Source organism: Megachile rotundata, chromosome 8 (genome assembly GCF_050947335.1).
Source record: "Megachile rotundata isolate GNS110a chromosome 8, iyMegRotu1, whole genome shotgun sequence".
NCBI lineage: Eukaryota > Metazoa > Arthropoda > Insecta > Hymenoptera > Megachilidae > Megachile > Megachile rotundata.
Window position 1 is genome coordinate 11,301,132 of NC_134990.1, and position 24,577 is coordinate 11,325,708.

General features: G+C 35.7%; 1 protein-coding gene across 4 annotated transcripts; it reads right to left on the reverse strand.

Annotated features, from left to right (window-relative positions):
• Positions 1–540: 540 nt before the first annotated feature.
• LOC100883607 (uncharacterized) lies at positions 541–24,486 on the reverse strand. 4 transcript variants are annotated; one of them, XM_003708046.3, is made up of 16 exons: positions 24,236–24,486; positions 10,522–10,740; positions 9,540–9,844; positions 8,554–8,625; positions 7,559–7,782; positions 7,383–7,480; positions 6,960–7,271; positions 6,499–6,885; positions 6,190–6,428; positions 5,840–6,120; positions 5,613–5,769; positions 5,338–5,540; positions 5,115–5,263; positions 4,738–5,049; positions 4,249–4,658; positions 541–4,148 (listed from the first exon to the last, which is right to left on the reverse strand). In XM_003708046.3, the coding sequence occupies exons 2-16, from the start codon at positions 10,633–10,635 to the stop codon at positions 3,587–3,589; spliced, it is 3,825 nt and encodes a 1,274-aa protein (XP_003708094.1). In that variant the 5' UTR covers positions 10,636–10,740; positions 24,236–24,486; the 3' UTR covers positions 541–3,586. The 4 variants fall into 4 exon arrangements, with proteins under 4 accessions (XP_003708094.1, XP_012152000.1, XP_012152001.1 ...); XM_012296610.2 differs by lacking the exon at positions 24,236–24,486 and adding an exon at positions 13,391–13,512; XM_012296611.2 differs by lacking the exon at positions 24,236–24,486 and adding an exon at positions 13,271–13,489.
• Between the last annotated feature and the right edge of the window lie 91 nt (positions 24,487–24,577).

Sequence of the window (24,577 nt, forward strand, 5' to 3'; positions counted from 1 at the left end):
ATCACTAAGTATACACGCTGGGCGTTAGAACGTCGTAAATGCGCATGCGCATCATTTTGGTCGCGATGCGTAGAATGAACCAAAATTCGTCGCATAATGAGAATGATTTCATTTTTAATGAATAATATTGTATACGATAATTGATTTAAAATAATTTTTTTATATATTGAAATAAAAGTAGAACTTTTCATAGAACTCTCTCGTCAACATTAAAAAATAATATGAGAACAGCAATATATTTATCTATTTTTTAATAATGTTCATGTTATTAGATCAAAATGTTCATGTTATCAAAATGTATTAACTCATTATTAAATTGTTTATTTATGACTTTCATATTTCGCTATCAATGATATAAATTTGACATTTCTACGTATAAAGGAAGTTTGCTTACTTTTTAACTATTTTGTAAAAAATAATTAAAAGGATAAACATGAAAATATAAGTTCTTCTTTCATCGTATTTAAGTTTAATGTGTACAAAAACGTAAAGAAATGCGATAATATTAAGGAAAATGTCTACATACAATGATTTCAAATGTTTTTGTTGAGAAGGACATTTCAATTATATTGTTATAATATAAATAATAGTTTGTGATAAAAAATAATCACTAAACTAAAAGTTTGTAATAAATTGTAAATAAATGTTTCTACTATGTTACATTATGCCAGTACGCTTATATTACGCAATCATACTTTTGTACAGCTTACAATTTAATAAAATTCGCTAAAAACAAAATGTATGTCAAGTATTAGCAATAACATGACAATTATAAATAATGTATTGAAGCTAGAATTAACCTATACGTAATTTCAGTTTCTATGTAAATTTGTAGCTAGTTATGACTTCCAACTTTTGTTGTTAGTTTCAATAATATTGCAAATGTATACGTTACTACTTTTGTTTACAACTTATTTGACTTTGTACAATTATATTCTTGTCTACCGTGTATTTAAAGAAAGTCTTGTAGTACGCTAACATACCTAGACACAAACTAAATGTGAACCATTCATCAGACTGATAAAAATATAATGCCTTTACAGTATATGAAAATAATACACATTTGGTTTGTACGTATGCATGTTTGATTAATGCTACATTCATAATACAATACTTCCTACAATTGTTAGATTTATAATAATACATACTACTGATTCCTTGTCATCATGCATCATTCTCTTTTCATAAGAAATAATATTTTGAGTATTTTATTCTGATTTTCTTTCCTTAAACTTCGCTTATCTCTGTAATTACGGATAATCCTTTGAAACATTTAGATTATAATTTCTAAGATTAATGTGTTTATATTGCCATTGAAAAAATTGTATATACTTATACGTTTATTTATGGAGCAGACAGTTATTAACAGCATGTTTCTTTTAAAATTATGTTTCAAAGAATTAACGATCATAATCATTGCCTTTAATGTTAACAAATCAAATTTACATAATATTACATAAAATTTTGTCAGTGTTATTCAATTAATTCTGAATTGCAATGCAAGTAATTATATATCCAATGTACCTTTTCGTTAGCTAAGTTTTTTACTTTGACATATTGCATCGTTCTGTTTGCCATCTGATATACTTAGGTTTGCACTAATTTTGAGCACTCCTTGGATGGATATTATGCAATTATTAATTAACTGTATAGTTATTACTATGACAGTATCTTCATTGGATGTTTTCTTTTGGATGGACTTATATGTTATAGTAGTAAATTCAAAGGCAATTTTAAAAATGTGCCTTTCTTTAAAAATGGAGCGCTTAGTTTCTTAACTATTATTTAATTTGACAGCAAACAAAGACTGGTCAAAAAATTGTATAACCGTTTTATCGCTTAATGTTCCTACGCTTTACGACATCTAGATTTAAATACCTATTATTAAGATTTTCATCGAATTTTAGTGAATATTTTTTAAAGTTCTGATTAATGATATTCTGTAAAATGTATTTTTCATACACAGATCCATATACTGTGTATTATTTCATTCAATTGTATCGAGACATATAGTTTTCAAATATTATAATTTAAACAAACAATTTTTGAAAAATATTACAATTGTCATTAATATATATTGTGCGATTTTAATTGTTATAAATTTCAAGATTGTATAACATTCTTTTTATATTACTGAAAATTTTCACTTTCATAGTATGTCTCAACACTTTCAATATATAGAAGACAAAACTTATATCTCATCAGTTGCACTGCTCATAGAAATATATGATGCAATTAATTAACTTATATATATATATATATATCAACAATGTTATGATTAGAAACAACGAAGAACACAGTTAAATAATATCAGGGAAATGTTTAGGCGTTTAAAATATTTCTATCCAGAGTTCATTCTTACATTTGTAATTTAATTTTGAAGTGAAAATTTATTAATTTTAATGGTTAATAGTTCTAATTGTCATAAGAATAATTCATTGGTGTTTACATGTATATTACAAATGAATGAAAATTATCTGTAACTTAAGTTAACGAATTACTGTCAGATTATACAATATACTGGCAGCTTGAAATTTGATAAATGCTTTAAAGTGAAATAATCTTACGACTTCATTTCGCATTACTTATGTAGATATTAAAAGGGAGCAAACTTTTACATATTCATTTAAATGGCCTTTAGCGTAAACAACAAGAAAATGTCTTTGAAATATTATTACATTAACAAGTTTATTTATACAATTAACTACCTATGTACAATATATCAATAAGAATGTTGTATAATTTTAACATAGATTTAAAGAGGCTTTTTTTAGAATGGCGTCTGCCATTTATATGCTAAAATTCTAATTATTTGCTCTGTTTATAACCTGTATACATAAAAGTTATGAATCGATAATGACATCCCAGACTTCGCAGATGAGCATTCTATACTTATCATTATTATCAACCATGAGTTTTCATGTAATTTTCATAGAAATTAATACTTATGGTAGTGATCACTGATTAACTATAAATTAATCAAAGATCAACTTAAAGATGGATTTATAACACATTTCAATATTCTACTGTGTTGAAATTGATATCAGTGTACTGATCAAGTATACATAATAATATATAAATTAATATAAAGCTTCCATAAATATTTGTTTCGAATATTTAGTAAATGTTCTCCTTATACTTGATTTTAGCTTGTAAAATTTTGATATATTTTTATGCATTTTGTGCCACGTTCCAATGTAATGCTTAGTAAAATTGTAAGATATTATTTAATTAAAAAATGAAAAAAATTTGTTCGCAACTGCTGAATATGTTCTCGTTTAAAACATATTCAAATTACATTCTCAAGTACAATTAAATTGTATCTAAAACGATATTGTCTCTAACTTACGTTTCTTAATGAAATAAGTTTCGCAAGTTCAAATTATAAATTTCATAAGAAGGAAGTTTGACTTAATCTATCTCGTAAGAATAGAAGTCAAATGAATAAATGCAAATTTAAAAAAAAAATGTTATGGACGAAAGATCATAATTAAACCTACATTGTTCGTTTTTTTCAAATAGTTATTTGTTTCTACTCGCACCTATTATGTATAGTATATTTACCTGGTGTAATAGTAAATTTAATTCAAACAGTTGTTCCATACGTACTGAACATCACTCTGGTGGTATCTGTATCCAGAGTAACGTCTTCTGGAGATGCTAAATCGACTTTTATAGATCCAGAATTATTTCTTCTTCTCGTCATGCCGCCACCCCAATTTGATAATGTCCAATGATACGTTTCGCCCTCCTTTTCTGTATTCGTCGTTTCTTGCGTTTCGTTATCTTTGTCTAAGCCAGTCTCTACAGAAACTGAAGAATGTGAAGCTACAGAATCGAAACTGGAATCAGCTGCTCCTCTGTAACGACTAACGTATTCAGTGGACATTTCACCAGGAGATTCTTCTATCGCTCTCAATATATTTTGACAGAGTTCTGAATCGAGTGGAATCGGATTCTCGGAGTCGCGATTGTGAATGGTAACAGCTATGTGAGCTGGATGTGGGATAGGAAGCGGAATAAGTAACTTTTCCGCGCTGTAAGGACGAATCTGTCGTTTCCACGGCTGCCAGCGTGCTTCTGTCGTACCATTTGTCGATGTTGTGCGTCTTCTAATTTTGGTAGATGTCAGAAGTCCTCCGGTATCACTGTAAAACGAATAACTACCGTATTTCTATTTTTTACCATTAACTGAATGTCTTCAAAACATAGGCATATAAAAACACAGCAACTCTGAACATTATTTACCATCGTTTGTCAGATTTCCTGCTACTACTATTTTGTTTAGCTCGTGGATTAAAAGCTGAGACTTCTAAGTAAGGGCTGTAAACTTGTATGTTTCCTCGTGGAGCGTAAACAGCCCCCAGTAAATCTGGGCCATTGGTTCCACCAAGTTCAGTACTGTGGACCATATCAGTATAACGTGACAAATCCACACCTGGATGAGGTTCTAATCTGAACTTGGTATCTGCGTCATCAAGAGGTTGGAGGAAATTTAAACTAAAAATGTCCGCGTACATAAGTCCAGCTAAGCCGGCCCAGTCACCAACACTTAAACCTTTGTTTTCCCAAAAGTCTTCCTCATTTCCTGTCAATCTGGCGAAGACGTGGGTAGGATAAAGTCGTTCCAACATGAGAGCCCCCTGTTGTATCACCACCTACACATCATTAACATATTAGTAAATTTAACATTATAAACAAATTTGATATAACCAGTGTAGTTAAATGAACAATTACTTTCAAATCGAAGGTAGTAAGTTTTATTTTACTTCTTACAACCATTCCAAGACCAGTTTGCAAATTTTTTCTACGTCTATCTAATTTCTCGTGTAATACAGCAATCAGATCTTTGGCTTCCTTTTCAAGCGATTTGTAAGGATCCTTTGTTTTGGCAAGGCTAGCAGCGAACGGACCAAAACAGGCCTCCACAAACTGAGTGAAATCTCTTTGTGGTTGGGTAATTAACCGTTCTGTTTCTTGCTGGAAAGCTAGTAATTCATCCAGCTCTAATTTAGCTTCAAATGCGGCCAATGCTTGTTCAGGTCTAATCTATCAATAACAATGAATTATTTAGTTTCTGGACTCTTTCAGTAGTTGCAATTAATGATACCTACTTGATAATAATAATCAGATGTTAATCCTGGTCCAGCTATTCTTTTAACCACAAAACTATCACTGGCAGGTATACGACCCCTGTTCTTTATTACTAAATGGAACATGGTCGTGTCCCAGACCACTCTAATCCAATAACGTATCACAGCAACTACATAATATTATAGTTGGAATAATTCTGCTGAATGTAAATTACATACTACGTCATTATGAAAAAAATTATACCTGTAAGTATCACAAAAGAAATGATGGGGCACAAAGTAAGAGCTACAATTAATGCTGCGATTGGCTGCAGACACCCTTGTATACCAATATTCCAAACTAACGCCTCCATAATAACAAAGTATCGATTTCTACTTGGTTCTGGACTATCCAAATCCATTATAAGTGCCATAAACGCGTGCAGAGCTAAAGTAATCAAAGGCATCCTAAAACAATTCTTATATTGTAAAATTTGGAAATTTGATATTATAATTGAAAAAATAATACGATTAACATACCATAAAACCGCAGTAAGCGCAATTAGAAGCGATCCTAAACTCGTGATCACACACACGATAGGAAAAACAAATAATATGATGAGTGTTCCTAAAAGACCCTTGACGCCATAGTTCCATAGCCTATTTAAATGCCTCGTCATTCCTTTCCCAATAAATCCTATAACAAAATAAATATTAAATTAAGAACCAATCAAACAATTATATATTATACTATTATATAAATATACCAGTGTCCGGTTCGGTTTCAAAATGTGTTCGACTTTTGCTAATATGTCTCCAAAGTGCAATTAACCGAGAACAAAGAGTGGGCATTTGGGACGATTTTCTGGGAAATAAAGTTCCATTTAGTTGACTCAATTCTAGGTCAGGGGTAAAAGGTTGCACGAGTAACAGAGCTCGTATGGAGACTGGACTACACCACGGTACAGCTACACCTAACAGGAACATTGCATTCCAAGTCCAACACCATGTTCTAGCAACGTAATTGATCCAACGCCACATAGGCCACCTATGCAAACGTTTTTGAATAAAGTAACTTCCCAAGACTTTAAAGTATGATTACGTTATTGCAATATACCTTGTTGTGGTTGTATGTACGATTTCTCGTTCAACTAAGAAGACAGGTTGACTTGGATCAGCTCTAGGCGTGGTAATGGATGTAGGCGTATTGCTCAGCACTGTCGGTATGATTTCAGACTGGCCTTGAAAATTACGTCTGATGATCCAATTTTTTGGAAGCCATATTTGTGTTGGCCATTGGAAGCTCCTAGTAGGCGTTTTTACTTTTCGCAATTCTTTTAATAAAACTGGTTCTCTCTAAAAGGAACAATCATATTGCAATCATAGGAAATAACAAAGAAAATAAAGGTGTGCAAACTTGATGTACCTCCTTCATAAACGTTAAATCACGATTAAGAAAATAAACAGTTTGTTGCAGATTTTGATGAGTACACAGCGTGAGAGCTTCTTCGTGAGCACTCCATTCGCACTCTTCTATAAACTTCTCTTCCACCTCTCTCATTCTATCACGCATCCAGGGTTCTATTCGAGAAAGAACCGGATGCTCATTTTCGATATGACGTCTCAGTGCTTCTTTAGTTTGCAACAATTTACGCTGAACTGTTTCTATAGCTCGATGCATCAATACGACGGATTGTGCTTGTTGGACAAGAAGTTGAGCGATTCCGTTCCCTAGATCGAGTATGTCTGGATGTGACAAAATGTTAGAGAAAACTCTTTGCAGATATTCTCTCATAACAGCTTCGTTGACTTCCTGAAATTCATCGTAAGTGACAAAACTGTACATCGAATGAAATCAATGAATTTTATTATCATCAAAAGTTGTACTCTTTCAATTTCTTCATCCGGTTTTTTTCGCGCTCTCAATTCTGATATCAGTCTTTCTCTAAAATGAAGAAACCAGCCTCGTGTCTCTCTCTCCAATATAGCAACTAGAATCGGTAAAGCTTTTCTGATAATGTCTCTGCTAAATAGTCTAAGATCAACCACTGCTCCGCCAGGTGTTCCGAACACGAAAGGAACAGGAATAGGCAATAACTGCGACAGTTCTCTTTCCACTTCAAATTTCTCCATGGTCGCTCGTCGAAGTTGTTTCCGGACGAAGCCGCACAGGAGTTCCAACGAATCTTCATACTCCGGCTGAAAAGTGCATAGCCTATATATATCTTTATAAGCGATGCCTGAAGAACTAAAACTACTTGACTCCTTTCCTTACAAATTCATAACGTTATTAAGCAAGAAAATGTTTACCCTGCAAACTAACTCTGCAACCAAGTATCGACACCTCTCTTCCTTGATTTTGGCATCTAGATTATGTGCTTGAAGTGATGGCACGCCAATTGTTATATCTGACAAGGAAAATATCACATATTAAGTTTGTGGATGAACGTGAAGAATATCTTTTAATAATATTTGATAAATTTTACCAAGTAGTCGTAACAGTCCCGTTAGCAATGCTTTCAAAGACTGTGAAACGCTGAAACAATGAGAGACAAGCCTGGCTTTAGCCGTAACCACAAGGAACCTGGTTGCCAACGCAAGATCTCGAAGCAATGCGTCTCTCCTCCTGTCTCTCCCGCGTTGAAGAAGTCCACTTAATCTCCATCGATGCGTTTGTCCAGAAAAGTTGATTGAATCCACTTCGAATTCCCTGAAATATGAAGCACATGTTAGAGTTGTCGATTCTTGGACAAAAGGGTGAGAGAGGTCCAGAAACAGAACGTAAACGTCTACATCGTGTAAACGAAATATTAACATGTTCCATGGAAAAAATAGGAAAAAAGCAAAAGTATAATTCTTTTACAATTCACACATCATACTTCAGGTGGAATATGTTAATAAGAAAAATACCCTGAAAAATATATGAAAATCTGTTTTCACAACAGGAAATCTGTGCATTATTACAATCCTTCAATTCATCACCTTCTCTACCCTTGTTTCATGGTGCTAAAGCTACTAAAAGGAATTGACGGCTATAATACAAGCATGTTCTAACATTGTGGGTATAAAAAAAAAAGACAACCTACACCATTAACATATTGTATTCTATAGCAACTAGGTTGTGTTATTTTCATGCGGTTCAACAATTATTATGTTTGTTAAAAGCTGCATTGAGTTCATAAAACCTTTGTGTAAATCATACAACAATAATAACAATTTTCGGTCAACGATGTGTTTGACAATGTTTTGTACATTTAATGTATATAATGGAAGGAGACGAGTATCATCATGCTGTTTTAAATCCTGTTTACAGTTTTAAAGGGAGAATAATCGTTCTTTCTGATTGCTGAGAAGTCGTGAAAAATGATCCTAAGTTATTGTACAAGGCGTGGTATCAATAATCAATCGTTTTGGGTGAACTGGTTGCTCTGTGTGCATGTGTGTGTATGTACGTGTTAGTGTGTGTATGTGTATGACATACCCGCATCTTCGAATGCTCTCCAATTGAGTGGCATTCAGCTTCTTCGGTTTTCCGTACTTCTCCTTCTGAAAGCTTTACAATAAATTGTTAGAAAATATCAGACACATCTTTAGTTGTGCGTTCGTTAACCAGACAACAGTTCAAGGTTGTTCTTTTTTTACTATTCGACTTTTTTTTAATCTTTTTTAAATACCACCGACGCCAAATAAGGATTCAATTCCAATTGTAATATTTTTATCAATGATTTACAACCCCTTTTTTCTTTCTAGTGGCACAAGAAATACAGCATGGACCATATGTAATAAGGTAAAAACAAAACTCCAAGAGAATTTTGAAGGACGACGGATTATTCTAATGCAAATAAGTTCCTTGTACCCTATGAAATGGCATTTGCATCATATAAGTCTTAAATAAAGCCTTGTACATCGTTAGTGGATACTTCGTATGCTGTGCTTAGAATTGTGTAACATCTAACTCTAAGGGATACAATTACTATTTTTCGTGTTTTACTATATTTTGAAGCGCTTGTAATTTGAACATCAATGTCATTAATCTATGAGTTGCAATGATATGAATGATTGATACAGATTCAACACGATTACCATCAAGCTTCAAATGGATATGACATAAGTGCTATTATGTGATACTTGTATGTCATCAAATCATGTCAGACTTCCTACGCATCATAGTTCATTAAGTTCAGCTTAAAATGTGCCCACAAATAATCTGAAAAAATATACAGTTCTACTTTAAAAAACCACAGTTAACATAATATAAAAAGACATATATAATTCTCTATATCCTCAATAATTAAAAACTTAGGAAGACCTTAATTTCATTTCTATTGAATACATTTGTTGATTTAATCATTCATGTATTGCAACTGCAAGATCACACTGACGTGATAGCTTAAAAGTTCTGATACTACTTCTATCTACAGAGATAGAGAGAAAAATACTCAAGTGAAGTTTATTTAAAATACCTACCCCCGTTTGCTGATGCTCTCTAATTGCTTCTTGGTCAACCTCCTAGGTTCACCCTTGCTATCCACAGCGACTGAATCAAGTTCATCGAAGCTAGGTGCTACAAACAAGTCCCTAAGGTGGTGCTTCTTCCTGGCAAGAGTATCTTCACCTTCCGTGCACGTGGATAAAGGAGGAGGAAGAACAATGGGAAATGTTCTCCAATGGTAAAGGAACTGTTGTGCAACCTCTTTGATGTTATGCACCAATGCCTCAACTTCAGCTGGTGCACCCCGCAAATGCGACGTATCAAATTCCACTGGCTCTTTCTATAAGTACAATTTTTCTTTTTAATGTTATGGTTTACATTAGGTAATATACATTAGGATACATTTATGGTACTATATTTTTATAAATATATATTTGAAAATTTATTGACAAGAATTTTAAAACACAGTGTATATGAGAATAATTATTAATTTGAAAGAAGGGAACACAATTTCAGGCCTTTAATCTCCTTAAACTAAAACTACTTTTTATGCTCTAGAAACGCACATGGTCAGCTAATTAAAAATTAACGATGAATCGTCGTACTAAGAACTGTTTGTTGTTACAAAGCAAAAATGTAAATTTTCGACGATAAATACTGTAGCTATATTTCGCAGTCTAGAAATTTAGAAATTGATTCATCAGCGCCATTCTTAACCCCTCAATTGACAACCGCTATAAATTAAAATTACATAGGTCTATTAATAAAACTCGATTTCTCCATTAAGAAAAGAAAAGAAGAATCGTTCACCCTCTTTTAAATTCTCCGTCTCGAGGACGACGATTAGAGGATCTCTTTCATAAGATAGATCTCGATTCACGAACAACGAGTTCATTCTTCGAGTCTGTTGAAAGGCAGGCACGCGTGTTAGGATCTCGCCTCTCCTCCCGCGAGTCAGTTGTTGAGAAATGTTCATGGAATTTTCATTAGAATTTCATCGAAACGCGTGGACAATACCTCTGGCTGGAGTCCATCTCCATTGGGTCGATGATAAGGCTGGTGATTGTAGGACTGGTGATTCGGTCCCGTGTTGGCGGAGTTGACGGAAGCTGAGTTCAAATTGTGGGGCATCTCGCGCGTGAAAAGCGTGCGCGGCGGCTGGGGTCAGCTGCCCCGTATCCCGACTATCTCTTCATACACCATGCTGCTGGTCGCCACCATTTATCATTCCACGCTCTGCACAATTCAATTTGTTTTTATTCCCATTTGCTCTCCCTTTTACGCGTACATAAATTCTTTATACATTTGTATAGTACAATATAGGCAGGACTTGAGTAGAGTTGTCGTTATCGATACATTGGCGAGACATCGTTAAGACGAATATGTAAGAGGTTAAAATGATCACGTGTAATTTGATGTAGTTTTCAATAATATAAAATGAAGATATAGGACTGCTTTTTAGAGGATATATATTTTATTAAGAAACAAGTACTGCGTAATGAATGCGTAACGCATTAGGACATGTTTACCGTACTACTGCGCATGCGCAGTGAAGGACAGGTAGATTTAAATGTCAAAATCTTAACCTAACATCTCACCCTATTAGACACAATTAAAAATTATTTTATACAGTTAAAAAATGTAACAATTAAAATTGTTTAATATGATATTAAATTATTATGCAGCACTATGCAATGTAAGTATATATCAATTTGTATAGATTTTTTTCAGTGACAGGAAGTACAGAGCATTTAGATTATTTGCAGGTTTATAGTGGTATAGTTCCAACGGGAAACGTGAGACGTTCTGCCAGTGTAGAACAATATGAAGTCCCTCGAAAGGAATAGAGCTCGAACGATCTTTTCTTGGCACAAAAGAATGATACTTCTAGATAATTACAACGCGTAATTACGACCTGAGCTCTCTCACCTGAGATTCTCCGATTTTTTCTTTCAGGCCTTCGTAAAATACGGGAACGCGGATTTCTTTAAGAGCTTCTTAGGACTGGCTACAATTTCATTGTGCTATACAATAATAAGGCAAGAATTCCAAAAGTCAATCAGTATTTTTAAAAGACTAATTCTTGTTTTTTTTTAGTAATAAGGACTTTTGATATATTATTTAAAAAGAGTATATGCAGATACAAAATGGCGGTACAAAATAGAGCTACAAAATGGAGGTAGAAAATATAACCCATTGGAATTATTTTGAGATAAAATTTTCCTGAATTGTACCGAATAGAAATTCTTGCGTAAAAGTAGATTTTATTCGATACACATGTCGGTTAGACGGAGCAAGAAATGGAATGCTCAGAATGTTAATCGTATAATGGGGTATAATCGGTTAATGGGAGTCTGCATTCAGTCGAAGCCTCTATACTGGATGATCACGTTCTTTGGTCCCCTTTTATAAAATACTGCTTCTTTTGTCGCGGGATATTTAAAGAAACACGTCTCCAATTACAGCATCTAAAAATATTGTTACAATATTTTATTATATGTCTTATTAAAAAAATAAGGGTGTTATGTTTAAAAAAAAATAATAAGGGTATGTTAAGTTCTGCATATTAACGAGAACAAAAAGTGCGATCAAATCGATCAAATCAATTTCTGGGGCACTCGACTTTAAGCGAGTTGCAGTCACGAACTGCAATGAAGTGCAAAATGATATACGACCATTTCAGCATTGATTTATTCAAACTGATAGACAGATAAAAGTGAAATCTTACTTCCTGCTATTTTCTGAGAATTGCAGGGTGAGATCAATTGATCTTACAATATGCTACTAATTCCCAGACTATCAAATTTTTTCAAACTAGCAGATTTTTTATAAATTCATAAATTCTCAGATATCCTTTATAAATTAAAAAATTCCTAATTTTTAAATCACTGGATTATGACATTCTTGAACTCCTAAAAATGTTCAGATCTTTTTTCCATATTTCCAAATTGAAAATTCAATTCTAAAAAATTCAGCAAATTTAAAAAATTCGAATCTGTCATACGTCGACAGTATTATATAAAAAAATAAGAGGGCTATCGAATGAAATCAGTTGATCAGCCACACACGTAGCCAGCAATCAAGATCTCTCCCTGCTTTCGCACGAATCGCATGTTGAACGATCGAGCAATGTGCTACGTGTATTACAGGCATAGACTGGAATAGCAGCACTGTTTTAAGGTTACCAGAGCTTGCAAGCTTTTGAAGTGGGTCAAAAGCCAGCGCTCGCCAACCTACTTGGAACGCATTCGAGCGAAGTCGTAAATATTCTTTCCTGACGAAGCTCCGTGGTGAATCTTCGCCACGAGTAACATCAACACGTTTCATTTTAAAGCAATTCGTTGCTACTGTCGTTAATCGATCGCTTCACTGTCTTTCATACAGTTTTCCTTTGTAGTTGTGTTACAAAGGTTCATATATAAAATGTTCATATGTAGACCCATCTCTGTACCATAATTTATGAGATAAAATAGATAATTTATAATTAAGTTGGATAGACTGGATGAAGTTTGATGGAAATGGTTCATTTGTAAATGACCTATCAAGGTTCCTATCAAGGTTCTTTGTAAATGACTTATCAAGGTTCCCATCAAGGCTCTTTGTAAATGACCTATCAAGGTACCCATCAAGGCTCTTTGTAAATGACCTATCAAGGTTCTTTGTAAATGACAATGTGATGAAGGAATCTAATTGCTGTAAAGCATGTGGTTGTCCAAATTCAATTTCTTAAATTTTCAAGCATACAGAAGTTTGCATTTTCACGTACTCAAATTGGTGAATTGCTAAATTTCTTGGTTTCCAAATGTTTAAACTTCTGAACTCCACAATTTGCAAACTTCTAGGTCCTCAAGTTCTACAGTTAACATATTTCAACGTTTCTTAGTACCCCAATCTCCAAATCTCCAAATGTCCAAATGTCCAGATCTCTAAATCTCCAACTCTCCAACTCTGCAACTCTCCAACTCTCCAAATCTCCAACTCTTCAACTCCTCATCTCTCCAACTCTCCAAATCTCCAACTCTTCAACTCCTCATCTCTCCAACTCTCCAATTCTCCAACTCTCCAACTCTCCAACTCTCCAACTCTCCAACTCTCCAACTCTTCAACTCCTCATCTCTCCAACTCTCCAAACCTCCAACTCTCCAAACCTCCAACTCTCCAAACCTCCAACTCTCCAACTCTCCAACTCTCCAAACCTCCAACTCTTCAACTCTCCAACTCTCCAACTCTCCAACTCTCCAAATCTCCAAATCTCCAAATCTCCAAATCTCCAAATCTCCAACTCTCCAAGTCTCCAAATCTGAAAATCCCCAAATTTTTAAACTTCCAAATCTCCAAAATCCCCAAATCTTCAAATCCCTAAACCTCCAAATCCTCAAATCCCCAAACTCCCAACTCCCCAAATTATTAACCTTCCTACCCTACCCAAAACTTCAAAAATCCCCAAATTCCCAAAAGCCTAAACTTGCACCTCCCCAAATATCTCTTCCAGCATCTCCACCGCAATAACCACAAAATTTTTATTCAACACGACAAACAAGAATCGCCTCTCCGTTTTCCGTCAAATCGTAAAACAACGTCACGCCGCATAAAATTACAAGAAACACGGTGTAACACTGCAAAGAACAGCTTACGCGTGCATCAGCAGCGAGAAGTGCATAGAAAAAACACGTGACAGAGTATACATAAACGTGTACATACGTGCACCAGGTACATAAGAGAAGCACACTTCATTGTCGAGCTCTCTGGTCGTCTCATTTCAACGTGCTAGTTGAATTGCGTCTTTTACGCAGCGTTCGGATTCAGAGGGGTACAATAACCTCATAGGATGATCCCTTAATCAAATTTAGGGATACGTTTGCTACATTTAATAACTTGTGAGATATTTAAAAAAATATCAGACATGTTTCAGTTAATACTATGCATCTTCCTTGGATGTTTGAATGCAAGCCATGAGAAACAACACACCTATAAAATTTTTAGAAACATGCTGAAAAAAGTTCCAATTTGATTTTTCTCATTTTGTTCATTTTATGTATATTACTGTTTGTACCACCAGGTGATTGCAAAAAGCACGACCCACCATTTTTGAAACAGTTTCGTGTTGATCGAGCAAGATTTCCATAGCGTGTTAATTTTACGAGTGACTATGTGCTCGCCACAGTAAATAATGGTTTCTTCGGAAGACGTCCAGAAGGAGTAGAACAGAGGGACTGCTGGTGCTGCAAATACGGGTCACACTCGATAGGAAATGCAAAGGGGGAGCCGGGATATTTCCAATAACGATTCCTCTCAATCTGGAGCACTGGTGCTCGTTATCCGGCCAACGATTACTTTGCCAAAGGAACAAGACCACCGAATACTCTTTTCCTCAGATATCACCGATACACCGATCCGTTCGAATACAATTTTTACGATTGAGTGTACGTTCCACTATTGAACTCGTTATCAATTCCGTTAAAGCATTAAGAACGGTTCTGTCTCGAGTACCGAGATGAAAAATCCACGGAAGAATTGAAGAGCTCGAGCTACCAGTGGCAGAGAATTTGCAATATTTAGAACGCAAAGTTTGCACCAAACAAAATTTGCGGAGTTTCAAATTTCATCCAACTATTAATAAAAAAGATTGTGGACATTTTCTGTAGAAAATAGTTTCTGATAGGCGTAAAGATACAATGCAGAGCAAAAAGGATGAACACAATTGTTAAAGCCGAAGCTCCAGACAGAAGGATACCATCCATCGACTTCGCGCTGAAATATGCATCGAAAGAACTGGAAATAGAGAAATTATCAAGGGAATTGCAGGGAAGATTTTTTTCCTCTCGTTTCTTTTCACGCGACGCAGGGTGAAAACCACTTCAAACATTAACACGGCTCTCCTTTCAAAAAGACGTCATCGTACGCGTGATTTCAATGACAAGTATCCAGACAAACGAGGAAACGAGTTCCTTCGCCGTCGGAAGCACCGTCATTATACAGGGTGTTCTAGTGATCCGCTCTTCCGATACAATCGACGCGGTGGAACTTTTGAATGGTTTCCATTAATACCATGTAATTGAATATTTTGTAATTATTGAAAGAAGATAAAATTAAAGGATGTACTGTGAGAGTAGAATATTTTAGATTAGTTGAAAAGTAGTTGTAATCGATGAGATTATCGATCGACGTTTTGGGGGAACCGGTAGCGTCGCAGACTACAAATGCGAGGGTCCGGGGTTCAAATCCCGAGGAGAGAGGGGGGTTCAGCATTTTTTCTGAAGAATTTAAAAAATACAACATTGTAGAATTACAACAGGTAGAATACAACACAATGGAATAAATAATGTATGAAAATACAACATGGTGCAATTACAATGAGTACAAATAACAACAAGGTGTTGTTACAGCACGTGGATGTACAACGTCGAAAGAACTACAACGCGTGAAAAATACCAATGTGGTGCAATTACGAGTACAAATAACAACACGGTGTTACAACGCGTGGAAGTATTAACGTGAACGCGTGTAAAAATGAAGGAATACACTGTGTGAATATTACAACACGATAGAATTTACAGCAAAATAGAAAAATACACCGTAAATTTCTCACAGCAGATACACAATAGAATTACAACGCATGAAAATGCAACTCTGTAAAATTACAACAGTAGTATACAACGCATCCATTATTCAGTACATAGCAACGTCTAACTCGAGGAAGTGAAATAAAGTTCCTTGAAAAATGTTCTGCAGTCCTGTTCTCACTCCTTTTCTGGAATAAGTACTGAAACGTGTTTGAGTGTGCGTGCCTAAACTCGATTCCGTCGTATCGACCCTCGAATGCAACACCCTCGGGGGTGTAAGCAGCCGCATATCAAACGAAAGCAAAAGGGGATGTCCTACAGGAAAATCGAACCTTGACTTCCTCCTTTCACTCAATTTTCTTTTCAATCTTCGTTAAAAAAATTTAATAAACACCTCTCTTTAAACCCTTAACATAATTCTATTATATCGAACATTTTTATCCTGCAATCGATAAGTCCAACATTTCTGAAAACTTCCGTTAAAATTTCACTCTATTCTAATTAACTTCACTAATTCAGGACCTGAGAATGAAACCAAAAAATTGAACTAAAAAATAAGAAAGAAAGGTTGTATTTTAAAAAGAAAATGTAAAATTTCGATGACAAACGCACAGTTATATTCGGCGAATGATCACCTTACCACAATTACGATGCAGCCATCAGCCGCCGGATGCTTCTGAACACCAGAGTGTGGAACGTAAACGTCAGAGTGTTAACGACACTATGGGAGTAGTGCAGGTGTACACATATCCAAGTAGATTGGATAATGGGCCCTTAACGACGTAACGGAATGCAGTGTGTGCACATGAACAGTAAAGATGTGGTGAAAAAGAGAGAGAGGCACGAAACAAGTATGAGAAACGTACATCGGGTACATTGAAAGAGCAGACTGGATTTAAGTGTCGTTTCCACCATGCTGATCCTGTTTGTCCGAACATACAGAAACACCGACGCTCTTTCTACGATGCTGGAATCACTGCTTCGCGTCGGAGAAGCCATTTAACTCCTACGCGATGCACGCCGGCGTTTTTAATTAAGCAGCCAGACATTTTATGTTAAGAATATTAACATACACGTATACTCCATCAAACTTTAATACAACAAAGACACCGAAAGTAGCAACTTGACCAAATTTCAGAATTAAGTTAGGATTTTAACTATACTCTCAGGTACACATTTGATGCGATAGGGAAAAGTTAGAAGACTGAACAAATTATCGATGTAATCTTTAAAGTCTCGAATTCCGCACAGGTTTTTTTGAGAAACTGTCACCCATTTGTTACCAAGGTTATAATAGTTGTGAAGAAAAAAGAGTGAAATATATACGAATTTAAAGGAACCCGATCCTTCCGCGTTGCGGTGGATCGTTTCGAATTAAACGACCGCTTCCGGCGAGGCTCGGTTATCGCATTACGAACACGAAAAATCCAGCTACGAAGGAAATACAAGTAGAGCTCCAGTCGTGCATCATCGAATTCGAACAAACTCGATCCTTCCGTGTGTTGCCGCATCGTTCTCGTCATTTGCATACGACCGCCATCGATTCAACCACCCATACACAAACGCAACCTTTAACACGCGTGCGCGATATACAAATACACGCATTTCGGCGTACGTGTGCACGGGGTGGTATCGCACAATCAGACTACGTCAAATATCAGGGTGCATTCTGCATTCTTTAGACGTGCGTATACAGGGTGATTCGGCAAAATACGACGCCGTATTTTTATCGAAATCACGAATCTTCTTGCGATAGATTAATATTAGATTTATCGCGGATGGGAATAGAGACGAGTGAAGGATGTTTAAGTATTTACGATATATCGAAGAATATAAAATGAGATAACCTTGAGAGCTGATTTATGTATACTGTACAGATTTGGATGTATTAAATAAACGTAAGGACATCCACAATCTCCGACTAATATTTAAAGCGATATTTTTCAGATACGTAGGATTAATTTGTATATGCAGTAATTGTTAGTATTTTGTTAGAGAATGAAAAATTGTTTAAGTAGATCTTGTGTATCGTTGATGTGTAGATAGTGAAATAAGTAGCTTCTCGATGCCACGATCAGTAAAATGACGCCTTGTATAACATGGTTCCGGGTAACAATGTCAGCCTAGGGTGAGAAAGTGCACCCTCGACTGGAGCAAGGGTCGCCATGCACTTTTGAATCGCGCTAGATTGTACGGGCTCGTGAAATCAGCTGGGGCGACGACCAGTCTCTTCTGCAGCTATAGGGTGTCTGAAACTCTTTGTCTTTATCTCCTGTTTCTGTATCGAGTTTCTTACTACCGTGCGTTTGACGTATAAGTATTACGATCTTGCAGGTATATTACTCAATACCTAAATAGAGTCAACTCTTATTTATGCCATATGTAACGCGTGGTTGTGCAACTAAAGATGCTCTGCTTTTGCTATGAACGATGAACGGCGATATAATGCGAGTACAACACGTGGTGATACAATACACGGTAATACCATGTAACGAAACGATACGTGGTGATATAACTAGCGGAAACACAATCTTTGGCGATATAATGGGTGGAAATCATTTTTGGCAATATAACGCGTGGAAATACAGATTTTGGCGATATAACGCGTGGGAATAAAACTTTTGGCAATATAACGCGAGGTAATACAACCCGTGGTGATATAACGCGTTGTAATGCAACCCGTGGCGATATAACGCGAGGTAATGCTATCCGTGGCGATATAACGCGTGATAATGCTATCCGTGGCGATATGACGCGAGGTAATACAACTCGTGGCGATATAACGCGAGGTAATTGCTATCCGTAGCGATATAACGCGTGGTAATGCTATCCGTGGCGATATAACGCGTGGTAATACAACTCGTGGCGATATAACGCGAGGTAATGCTATCCGTGGCGATATAACGCGTGGTAATGCTATCCGTGGCCATATAACGCGTGGTAATACAACTCGTGGCGATATAACGCAAGGTAATGCTATCCGTGGCGATATAACGCGTGGTAATACAACTCGTGGCGATATAACGCGTGGAAATACAATTCGTGGCGATATAACGCGTGGAAATGCAATTCGTGGCAATATAACGCGTGGTAATGCAACCCATGGCGATATAACGCGTTGCAATGCAATTCGTGGCGATATAACGCGTGGAAATGCAATTCGTGGCAATATAACGCGTGGTAATGCAACCCATGGCGATATAACGCGTTGCAATGCAATTCGTGGGAATACAACGCGTGGAAATATAATTCGTGGCGATATAACGCGTGGTAATGGAACGCGTAGCAATATAACGCGTGAAAATATAATTCGTGGCGATATAACGCGTAGTAATGGAACCCGTGGCAATACAACGCGTGGAAATATAATTCGAGGCGATACAACGCGTGGTAATGGAACCAGTGGCGATATAACGCGAGAAAAAAATTTGTAGCAGCACCATAGATATTTGTATTTGCATCTAAACACATCGTCTGTATCCATATTGATGATGGAAGTAGAGTTTGTCAGAAAGAGCGGCGCGAGCTCGTTCATTTTGAATATTAAAACTGACATTCCGTGGTCGTCGTCGTCGAAGCGACGATGCGTGAGATGATGAAGAGACTGAATGTCAGTGCGACGTGCCATCAACGTACTCCGTACTTGTTAGTTACTAATTACAATAATTATCGCATATAGATTACCGAAATCGTTCTCGAGCAATCGGTAATTCGAGTACAAACAAGGAGCCCGAAGCAATTCGATGATCACGAGATACACTTTAATTATCACGACTTAAAATCGCCGCGTTCAGAAATGTTCTCACTTGAACGGAAAGAGAAAGTCGAAAGAAACTACGCTCGATACGATTTCACGAATTGCAAAATCGACTGATTTAGTTTTATTCCATATGCACCGACGGCGCAGATTTCGGATTGAAAAAAATCGAAAGGCAGAACCGGAGTCGGAGAACGGAAGAAAATCGATGGAAACAGAAACGAATGGATGAATCATGAAGTGGAAGCATTCAGAGAGTTGCAAAGCTCCCGCTGCGCGAGTTCTCCATCTTCCTCTTGGCTCATTTTTTTTTTGGAGGGATACCACGTGGTCGCTTTTGCTCCCGGGAAAATCGACGACCCCGTTGTAACCGGGAGAGAGAAAAAGCAGAAGAAAATATCGGTTTTCCCAGCGGTACCAACGAGAACCGTGGAACAGTTGAAGCGTCCGCATTTCACCAAGGAGACTTCGTTTTTAGAGAAAAAATTTGCCCGAGGCTCGACTCCGAAACCTAGTCAGAATTTCTTGAATAATAGGAAATTAAAGTACGACGAAAAAATCAAAAGAACATTCATAATATTTTATTACTAAAATTCATCCATCTGCCTTAAAATAAATTCTACCATATTTAGAAATTACGCTTTTACATGTTTTACATTAGACATTTTTTATGGGGAATATTATGGAAATTTTTACTGAACTTTAAATTCGTGTGCTGTAAGTAGCTTTGCACCATTTTTATGTCAAGAAATTGTGTCAGAGTTCATACGTTTTGAAATTGAGCATTGTTGGCAGTAATTGGAAGGCAGCCATTTTATATTAAAAATACCCATCAGGCATTTAGATAGTTATTTTTATTAAGCTTTAACCTACAAATTGATATGCCATAAGTGGTGTTTTGAAATACTTTTATGTCATGAAATTGTAATTTTACATTTCAAAAAAATTCACTAGAGCGTCTCAATATTTTTATTTCTGTTATTCCCCAAAAGTTCCGGCCGCCATTTTGTAGCCCGTAATTGCACAGTTTCAGTCAATGTATTTTGTTATACTCTCGAACACGCGTTTGCACGCCTTGTCGAACTTTTAAGCTCCTGTTGGGTTTGTAAGAAATTGGACAACTCGTTAGATCGTACTTCGTGACCCAAAATTTACCGCGATACGAGAGTTAGAAACTTTAAGTTTCTTTATACGTATTGTGTGGCGCTCCTACAGAAATTACAATTTTAATTGGAATTAACAACTTTCAGCCTCGAATACCTTGTAAGTTTTCTTAAAAGATTTCAAACACGATTAATTATATGTCTTCAGTTTCAATTTAAATTAATCTAATTGGAAATCAAATATTTGATCATGAAATCCTAAGTTTTCCTACACGAGAGAAATTACAGTTTTAATTTCAATTATTTATTGTCTTTGATATCGCATTGAAACTTTTACTAGAAAGTTTCTGTATGATTTAAAATAAAGTAAGAGAGAAACTTTAATCATAAATTCTGTTAAATTTAATATTGAATTACGCTTTAATATTCACAAGGTGCTTAAAGCTCGAAGGCACAGCTTGAACATAACAGTATCTCCAGGAGACGTGATCAGGAAAGTATCGTATAGAATGAAACACGTGTTCCGGCCGACGGACACGTGGTGAACGACATCGTCTACGAAAATGCAACGATGCACGACACGAAAAAACAAATCGCATGTAGGATGTGAAACAGGATGTATAAATGGCTACATGTTTTGTGGACAAATTTGTCATCAATTATATTTGACATTTTTTTAAATCGCATAATTGTTATATCACACATTTAATAATACTAAAAATATAATAAAAAGAAAAAGATTGAATAGTACAGTAATTTTGCTATAATTTTATATATGAACAATATGTATCTTTTACACGGATCGATTATTCGAAATATTCCGCATAAAAAAGTATTAAACTACAATAACAAAAAAATGAACAATTCGTAAGATATTTCAGACTTAGTTATTCAGGTCGCTTCTTGTGCATCAGCGACAAATTATAAGTTTCTGATTCGATATTACTCGATTCGAGAATCGTAATAAACCTAGCGAGCCGTCTAATTCGATATAAATACTTCGTTGATGACAAATTTTCTACTTTGTAATTCGATTTGATATTGCGTCATAACCTAATGCGAAATTAATTATTTTTCCCACCTTGATTTACCTAAAAATTTATTACAGATTTATATGGTTAACGTGTCAGTGTCAAACTATAGTATTACATTACTCTCTTCAAAATTAATAGCAGTTTGTGATGCTAATTAACTTCATTATATACTTTGACAGTATCGATTTACCCCTTCGAAGAGATGCTGCTATCGATAATATCAAAATGTTCCCGATAATTCAATATATCGATAACAACATCGAATCAAATTGAAATAATTTTAACCTATAAATATATGGAAAATTATACCGCATTATTTTATCAGCCACTAAATTATTTATAATAAAAATTAATTCGTATCTATGTACGCCATAGACGAATCAATCTATAGACAAGAAATCACGCAAGCAATCTATCGCGTGTATGATTAATGGTTTACAGTTTATAATATTCGATAAATAATGTTGTCTAGTAAATGCTGTATAAAAATCACCCAAGGAATTCGTTCAAAGAATAATGTATCAAATGTTTTCATTTCTATGTTATTTTATGTACGACATTATTCCGTTCTCATGTGTGATAACGTTGGCACAGCACGAAATCGATTGAAACATGCATGCACGCATATCTATGTACCTATATGGTAAATAGAAACGTCAGCACGAAATCAGCAATAAAATCTATTTTTTTCTATTTGCCTATTCCGATAAAGGGAGAAGTATTAAATACGATTGTCCTGCGTAGTTTGAAAAGACAACGCCCTTTTCTCGCATAGAAGAAAAAACTGACAAACTCTAGACCACCCTAAACAACGTTGTCTACAGTTCGTTCTATATCCCACTCGTCCTTGATCTCATAACCTGTATAAACATACCAACACCCAACCAAAAGAAATATGTTTTAATAATCCTGGCGCCATGTTTTCGCGGTCAATTCAAAACTGCTAATTCTAAGCTTGAAGGGGCCCGGGGCACGTACCCCTTTCGCCCGGAACTAACATTATCATCTTTTAATATACATGTAATTATTTGATAATTTATGCGTCCTTATTATCTCATCAGATTAACAAATATTAAAAAATAGAATAGTCTTAGAAAATCATATAAACCTGAAGAAAAATTAATCGAAATATTTAATAAAATATTCTTGAATGGCTTTTCATAGATACAGAAAAAGTTAACTTTTACCACGTCAACTTAAAAATAAAATAATTAGATAGTTGTCATTAGAAAATCCGTGTACTCGAAACAATGAAACAATCATGGAAAAAAAAGATCTACGAAAATTGAATGTTAACGTGAGAAGGATTTAACGCAATTAAACTGCTGGTAGGAAGTAAAATAATTATAACAGCGAGTAAATAATGGCGAAGAAACGGATAACATTAGCACCGTTATAAATTGTATCTGAATCGACAATCAAAAGCTGCGAAGAATAATTAATATGTCGTTGAGCTAACCTTCGGCGGATTTAGTGAGAAGCGTAGCTGTTAGATGAGCTTCGCGCTCGAACGCTCGCGCCTTCGAAAAGAGAAATGACAGTCGTCCAATTTTCTCTTTTCACGAAAGAAATGTTAATTCTACAGAAATCAGGCACAGGTTTGAGAACAACGCGTGACAAAAATTAAAATAGTATTTAATTCACCGGCTATTCATGACTTGTATTCGTATTTCACCCCACCCTGACGCAAGTGGTTAAATGACATCGCAAATAGCATCGTGAATGCCATTTTCGATCAAAAAATGATCAAAAAGTAATAACACAAAGTGGCCACTGAAATGGACCACGTTAATAAAATTTATTACATCGTAAAGTTTAGTCAAACACACTGTAAAGAATTTTGGTCATTGAACATTATTTGAAAATACTGAAAGGTGGTTGTTACGCGGCGACCGTTTACAAATGAATCTGCTAATGAATCGATGGACCAGCGACAGTCTCGAAACTCGATTAAATTCTCTCACGACGGTCTCCCTAACGGCCTGGAGAATTAACCGCTGCTTTTCTCCCAATAAGGACATCGAATAAAACAACGTACTCTAACCTTAATTTAATCGGGCATTTCCGATGGTTACGCGAAGGGATTCGTAAAACTACTTGCTAAAATTTTGCAAGGATACGCGCCAAATCTTTTCTAGGTCATTCTACAGGGGCAGGACATGCACGGTCCCACAGCTGATTTTCTTGTTCAAGAAAAGAATTCACGATGCTAAGTAGCGCAGCAACAGATCGACACGGCGAATAAAATACTGAATGAATTGAAAAATTACTCACCGCAATTAATCACTGATAATTTACCGCGGCACGGCACACGAACTCGTCACAGAAATCACAGCACTGCTACCACGCCAAAACAGCCCCTCCGAACGACTGATTTTTATCGAACTGGTCACGACGAACTGCAGTTCGCGTCGACACATTGCCATCTGCCAGCGGGTCGCGTAACTACTGTGCGTCCATCGACACCGACGCCAAGGACCACCCCCACTTTTTGGCCATGCATGCGCACTGTGAAGCCTTTGAATTTAACCAATCACCTTGAACAAAAAATATAACGAAAGAATTTTGTAATTGTATCGATTGTAATAATAAAGTGAATAATGTATATTTTAATAA